Below are 7926 nucleotides of genomic sequence, written 5' to 3' on the forward strand. Positions count from 1 at the left end.
ATTTCTTCTTTAGTTCAGTTATTTTCAGTTGGGATTTTTATTAGGGGTCTACTCGATGGATTTTCAAGTTATTATATTATTGGAGGATTTTATGGATTCTATTGGAGGATTATTCAATTAGCATTTTTAAGAATTATTATTTAGAATTCTTTTTAGCTTAATTATTTATTCTTTATTTCATTTGTACTCATACTTGTTTAAATACTTAATTGTTTGGTATCCTTCGAATCTGTGATCGGACTTGATCACCCGTGACTCTAGAATCGAGGGGTATCACACACCTCATATTGCATTGTATTGATGTATATGCATCGTATGGAAACTTATTTGTCGTTGTGACCATTTTACACTTTGACTTCTGCTTTAGGGATTGGTTTGATTTCTTTAGTTCATCGCTTCCGCATTCATATTCTAGTTGAATCTTGTTGACTCCATTTGTGATTCTTTTGTTGTCCTAGAAATGGTGCCATCTCTAGTGACCCCTTTATTTTGTTTTCGTTTTTATATTTCGGACTTGTTATCGAATCAAAATTTTAGATTACTCATAAACGTTCGTTACATTAATAATTTAATTTATAAAATATACATCACTACATATCCACTAAAAGTAAATTTAATAATTCATTCATTATTAATATAATAAAAATTATTCTCTTAACAAATTATACGACAAAAAAGGAACAATTATGGACTGAGGGAGTATTCCATATAGATTCGGATAAGGTTTTGTAATGATGAAATTTCTTGATAACTGCAACGTTGTTTTAGAATGGCTTGATTACATATGGAAGGTACAACTGAATTATCTTTGCCTTCACACTTCATATGAAGGTTTTGATTCGCAAGTCGTAACAACATTGAGTGTCGATGACTCATATAGCTTTGGTTTTAACTTTTTAGTAGCAGACGAAAAAACAACCTTTTAGTAGCCGAGTACAGTAATAATTGACTAATGCAGTGCTGCAATTACGAAGGAGTTATACGTGGCTGGGCATTATTTTTATTTTTATTTTTTTTGGCAGTGACTCTCATTTCTCTCCTTCTCTACCTGTTTGCCCCCGCCTCGGCCCACTGCTGCATCATTTAGTGAAACTTTAATCTTCATATTGTTTTTTTTAATTCACTTCTTCATTCTTCACTCGCCGCCTTCTTCCTACACTACTCCATCTTTTAGTAATTTTTAAAAAAGTGATTCTTTTTAACGGAAAAAAAAAAAAAAAATGTTGGGGATTCGGTTTAAATCATAAGAAGAATGAATATGTCTATTTTTATTTTTTATTTTTAAATTTTAAACAAATATTGAAATTGTATTCGAAGAATTAACCGGAGACATGACCCAAGCATATTGTCCTGCCAAATTATGCTAGTATTTCAGGCACATAGCAGCATTCTGATAAGGGGATTGGGTCGTTACAACATTGAGTGTAGATGACTATATAGGTAGGGTTTAACTTTTAGTAGCAGAGGTAAAGTAAGAATTGACTAATGCAGTGCTGCCATTATCCAGGAGTTAGACGTGGCTGAGCTGAGCTCCGTCTCCAGAGATGGGCATTCAAGTGGGAGTTTGCAATCGTGGAGGGCTCTTGTTTGTTGCCCCCCTTTGCCTACAAATTTATCAACCCTTTTCTTTGCATATATTCCATACACGTGTACACACTTTTATTTATTTCCGGTCTATAAAAAGTAAAACTGTACATGCGTGTGTATTTCTTAAAAAAATGCAAACACAACTATGAAATTAAATAAAAATTCGGCAAAAAATGAAATTGAAAAAAAAAAATACAAATATGAATATGATCGAATAAATACTTTTTTTTTTTTTTTTTTTTTTGTTCATCATTAAAAAATTCTACCTTACATGTACTAATTTTCTTTTCTTATAACTTGTATGTTTTCATTTTACTATTTTTTATTATTCATTTCAATAATAAAAAGAATTACTATAAATAATAATGAAGTAAAGAGTGTTGTGGAGAGATGAGGAATCTAGAAAAATGAAGAGTACTTTGGCGGAAGTTGGTGTAAATATGTATATTTTAGGTGGATAGTTTTGGAAACTAGAATTTATCCGTTGATTTTAGTAGTAATGCATCAAGAGAGAAATATTTGCAAAGTTAGACAGAGAGATAACTATATATTGATTTATTTTGTAAGCCATCCCAAGTGGTATAAATTTTGAAGGAATCAAAACGAATGAGGAACCCAATGCTAATCCATTTCATAATATCGTGTGAATGGACGTGTTACATAGTGATAATAAGGACAGTTTTAATCACATGACATAAAGTGTAAATGTCGAATAGAACAATGATTCATAGTTCAAATTTGAACTTGAACGTGGATGAGGTGCCCATGATGTAAATTTGGACGGTATATGATCATAACTCAAAAGAGAATTTTGAAGAAATCAAAACGAACAAGAAACTGAACGCTGACCTATTTTATGGTATTGTGTGAATTAACGTGTTACATCGTGCTTACACGGATGACAGTGTTAATCACATGAAATACAATGGACATGTCAAATAAAATAATGATTCAAGGTTCAAAACTTGAAGTTATGTTTGGTAAGCCAAATAAAATTTATTTGATAGCTTTTTATTTGAGATGTTAAGCGTGACAAGTGAATTAAATTCCATTAATTTTTTTTTTTTTTTTCATCTCATTTTAGATGACAATGGCAAACGTACCAAACATAGAATGTCTTCTGAATCTTCATTGCCTTCCCAATGTTATAAATTAAAGTTTAAAATGTCGGTTCAGTTAAAATGACCATTATTTCAAAAGGTTAGGGTGAGTGTTAATGAATTAAGTAATGCTCATTTCATTTCCACATAAAATATATTGTAACAAAATTTATAAGACCAAAAAGCCCTCAAATATGCTCTCCACTTCTCTCCTCTTTTATTTTTTATTTTTATTTGAAACACCGGTATTCAAGCCTTTGTCCTAACTAATTCTAGAATTCGTGAAAGTCACCCCCACGACAATATAGATTAACTGGTAAGGCTCGGTTATGCCGTAGGCGTGGCCTTAAAGAAAATGATCACACCTGAAGATTTGAACATGAGACGTAATAGTTCATGAGGCACTAAGCATGAAGTCTTAAGGTTGTACCACTGGAGCCAACCTGTTGAGGTTACTCCTCTCCTTTGCAACTTGTCTTGCTCTTCCTTTCTCTCTCGGAAATATATATATATATATATATATATATATATATCTTGTCTTGCTCTTTGCACGCTAATCAATTTACACACTTATCATTAATTATGGAGTATCAGATTTCACCCGCTATATATGTTGTCCCATATGCGAAAATAATCTCTCCGGAGTAATACCGCGTACATTCGACACTTCTCAAATTTTTTAGTGACCGTAGCGTAGCCGTACATAAAAATTAATAATTAAATTTGATTCCTTCTTTAGAATTGTTGGAGTGTGACCTCTATTTGCAACTTGCAACTTGACCATTCGCCACCGGAGTTGGCTGAATCTATTTAGATCTTTACACATATAATGCAACTTCTTCATCATTAAACGCAGCTTTAGTCGTATTGAGTCATAATATATATCTATATATATACATACACACACATATACAGAGAGACAGAGAGGAAGAGTTAAAGAGAGAGACAGAGAGCACATAGAGAGAGAGAGAGACAGAGACCACATTAGGAGTAAATTAATGACTTAGATTTGAGCCTGGTATATGCATACATACATGGAATGATTGTACCGCAGATAAGTAATCTGTCTAGCTCGAGTTACAACCATCCGGTGGGAGGCCTAAAATTAAAAATAATTGGAAAATATTAAATTGGGGACTATATATAATTAATTAATATAAAGACTAAATTATGTATATAAATTAAGAAAAGAGGAGATCAATAGGTAGCTAGGATGAAAACATGTTATGTGGGTGCAAGTGGAATAATCGACCACATGAAGTCGAGTGGCAGTGGGATGTATGGGAATATGGATATACATAAAAATTGTACTTTGGCTTCTTTTAATAGAAACCCCACTCCTTGCTTTGCCAAATTAAGAACCTCTGTGAATCTCTTTACTTGAAATGACGTCTCAGCACTCACACTCACATTTCAATCGATCCGTGCAATAAGGGGGTGGAGTTCCTTTATGCCCTAGACCTGTTCAGTGTGCACAGAGAATCTCAGAAACTAATCAATTCTTTTTCTTTAATTTGTGTGTTTATATGTAATTAAGGAAAGGTTCTAAGAATGCTTCCTTTTTTCCATTACCTTAATTGCTAAAGATGATGGTATCACTTTTTCAGTTTCGGTATGTTCAAGCTGCTCAAACTAACCAAATTAACATTAATGTCTAATCTTTTTACGACTTTTTGTGTTAAAAGAAAGCATATGATGACTATACTTGCTTAGTTGGGACCACATGGAAGATTATTTATAATACCTTCTCTGACCTTTGTGAAGGAAAAAACATGGCTTTTGTTCAGAATGACTGCTCACCAGTTAAGTGTCCAGCCAATGAGAACCAATTCCAAGGGACCCCATGAAAAGAGAGAGTGAGATAGATGATCAAGAAACTGAAATGATATCATAAAAAACAAACCTGCACTAATCTCTATTAATTCCTAGCTCCTTCATGGAAATAGGAGAGAGAGAGGTTCATATTTAATACTAATTGTCTAGCTAACAAGCTCTTTCTTGATGTTAGATACAGTATATTGTAATTTTATATTCCTCTTTGTTTTTAGGGCCACTAGGTAGGTCATATCTAATGTTACTGCCATTCTTAATTTCACAACTCTATATATACATACATCACTCTTCTACTTCTCTCTGTCCACTAAGAAACTAACCACTAGCTAGCTAGCTCCTGAGTTTCATATCAAATCTCTCTCACACACACACGCAAACACTCTCTCTCATGGCTAGATCAATTGCAGACCCTCTTCTTGTTGGGAGAGTGATTGGAGATGTCCTTGATCCTTTCACTCCAACCATTAAAATGTCAGTCATTTACAACAACAAGCAAGTGTGCAATGGCTATGAGTACTATCCTTCTGCAGTCACCGCCAAACCTAGGGTTGAGGTTAATGGAGGTGACATGAGAAGTTTCTTTACACTGGTACACTACTTAATTATCCCACACCTCAATCAATATTTCTTTATTTTTCCTCTTTCATTTCTTTTGATCAGCTCTATATATCTATATGGTTTTTTTTTTTCCGGATATTTCATCTCTATATATATATATATATATCCTATGTTACTTCACAAATGTTGCTAAAGAAGCTCAATGTCCAATATATATATATATAATATTAATTAAAAATCCTAGCTTGTGTTTTGTTCTCATCATGTAAGCTAAATCTGTATATTTTGATTCATTCTTTGCTGCAGGTTATGACAGATCCAGATGTTCCTGGGCCTAGTGATCCTTATTTAAGGGAACATCTGCACTGGTATACCCTAAAAACATTCCATTCCATAGGAAATTAACAAATTAAAAATGAAATCAAGCTAGAATCAAGAAGCTGAAAATAGTATTTATGAGTTCCTTTTTTATTTGGGAACCGAGGTACTGTGCAAAGCGCCCTTCCACACGGGTCGGTAAAGCTGGGGCTTTTCACCTTTGGGCCAATATGGGTTTTTTTGTCATTTAAGTAAATCGTATGAGTTCTCAAGGACACTTATTTGCATATCACTCACTCACGCTTAAGCAGCAGCTAGGATATATTGGGTAGCTAGGGATGTCCACAGTCCATATACAGTGTATATATATATATGCAGTAGTAAAAATTCAGTAGATGATCAATTTCTAAGCATGTAGTAGCTAGGTGCATATATAAATATAGATATATAATTTGCAGTATTTACCAGCATTAGTGTATATGTGTTGCATGCTGCTAATATGTAATCCGAAAGTAGCACAAATTTTACTCACACTTTGGTCTGCGCGCATCCGGCCACTTAAATAAATTTGAAAGAAATAATTGTATTGGGGCCATCCTATGTTTTTTTCCCGAAAGGTAGGGGCCCTCCTATGTTTATATAGTAAAGATGAATACTGATGCTATTTACTCTGATGCTACGCCTACCTAGATGGCAAAGTAAAACATTGTTGATTGTATTCTCTAAGATTATGAACAAATTCTTTTTGAAGGAAAATATACAGAGAGAGAGAGAGAGAGAGTAGAGATGAATGACTACTAATATATAACTTTTCCTGATTTCAAATTGACCTACTTAAATTTAGATACACAGAGAGAGCCCAAGTTGAAAAAACCAAAAAATGTTAAAAAAAATTCTATTAATCATTGGGCTATATATATATATAAACAAAATTTTAAAATAAATGTATCAAAACATGCAGTGGAGTACAGTTATAGAGAGAACTAACAGTTTAATCCCAACATTTTTCAGGATAGTGACTGACATTCCAGGCACAACAGATGCCACATTTGGTGAGTTCATTGCTAATAATATATATATATATATATATATATATATATATATATATATTGCACACAGAGACAGTATACTGATTTTCTTTTTATGTTGCTTATATAATTACTACTGAAATTCATAAAACAGGAAGGGAAGTGGTGAGCTACGAGATCCCAAAGCCTAATATAGGCATCCACAGGTTTGTGTTTGTTCTCTTCAAGCAGAAACGCAGGCAGAGTGTTAGCCCACCTTCTTCCAGGGATTGCTTCAACACTCGAAGCTTCGCCGCCGACAACGACCTCGGCCTCCCCGTTGCCGCTGTCTTCTTCAATGCACAGAGAGAGACAGCTGCAAGAAGACGCTAACCCTAGCCCTAGCCCTAAAACACCCCTATTGTGTGAAATATTCTGTTTGTATAATAGAATAGCAGTGAACAGTACTGCCAAAATAAAACATTGAGCGTTTGTCCAAAAACACTCACCTGTAACTGTCATCATAATAGCAAGTCACCTGTAACTGTCATTATAGCTTAAAGAAAGAGAGTTTCTACTCTCTCTCTCTATCTGCAGTAAATCTATCTCTAAATCTCTGACTCTGCAGCAAGTCTGTAAGGATATATTTCCCATAAAAGCTAATGAACTTGTGACTATTAGTTCTTTTCTTGGTAGATATCAAGTGCACATGTTAATTTTTCAACTAGCGAGAGTTATGTTGGGCATAAACATAACAAGACTGGTCTGCTTTTGAAATTACCAATAATAGATATGCTAGCTACGGTTTCTGTGTACTTTCTTCACTAAAGGGCTTTCCTGATTAAGGCGTTTATGTACTGAGAACTTTTAAGTTATGATTACTTAAATTTAATCCGTTTCTTGCAAAAATACTAGACTCCATAAATGGATTGAATTTAGACCGGATGAAGCTTGATTTGATCCCAATTTTCGACCAATTATTTATGAATGAATTCATATTTAATTTATTATTAATTAGATATTTGATTTATAACCGGAAGCCAAATAATGATTTAAAAAAAGTTAGAGAAAACAAATAAAATATGAAAAAAGAGATAATAAAATTAGGTGTTTAACTCTTTGTTAAAGGAAAAATAAAATAAAAAAGAATACAGAGAAGAAGAGAAGAAAAAATAAGTCTGAAAACATTTTGATATACATAAATAGTAGTATATATTATAAAATTAGATAATATATTATATTATGTTGGATTGAATGAATTTTATTTACTTAATTAATTCAGAAATGATCCCTTCATCAATGAATATAAAACTTATTCACACCAAGTATAAGTACAATGACCATAAGATGTGTCAAATTCTCGTAATTTTGTTTGGTGGAGAAAATTTTCTTACTCATTAGTGTAAAAGATATTATTTCAATTACTTAGTTAATAAATTATTTCATTTTGATTGCAATCTAAACAATGAATCTCTTTTTTTAATTTTTTTCAGAACAAAAATAGAGATTAATGATTAGGGGAG

General features: G+C 32.9%; 1 protein-coding gene across 1 annotated transcript; it reads left to right on the top strand.

Moving 5' to 3' along the window:
• The first annotated feature begins 4872 nt into the window (after window positions 1-4872).
• Window positions 4873-6796, top strand: LOC132285126 (protein SELF-PRUNING-like). Its single transcript, XM_059787296.1, has 4 exons — window positions 4873-5109; window positions 5385-5446; window positions 6408-6448; window positions 6579-6796. Exons 1-4 carry the CDS (start codon window positions 4909-4911, stop codon window positions 6794-6796), a joined length of 522 nt encoding a protein of 173 aa, XP_059643279.1. The 5' UTR covers window positions 4873-4908.
• The last annotated feature ends 1130 nt before the right edge of the window (window positions 6797-7926 follow it).

Source organism: Cornus florida, unplaced genomic scaffold (genome assembly GCF_030987335.1).
Source record: "Cornus florida cultivar Cherokee Brave unplaced genomic scaffold, ASM3098733v1 CherokeeBrave_3.0.0_Hap2_Chr02, whole genome shotgun sequence".
Classification (NCBI taxonomy): domain Eukaryota; kingdom Viridiplantae; phylum Streptophyta; class Magnoliopsida; order Cornales; family Cornaceae; genus Cornus; species Cornus florida.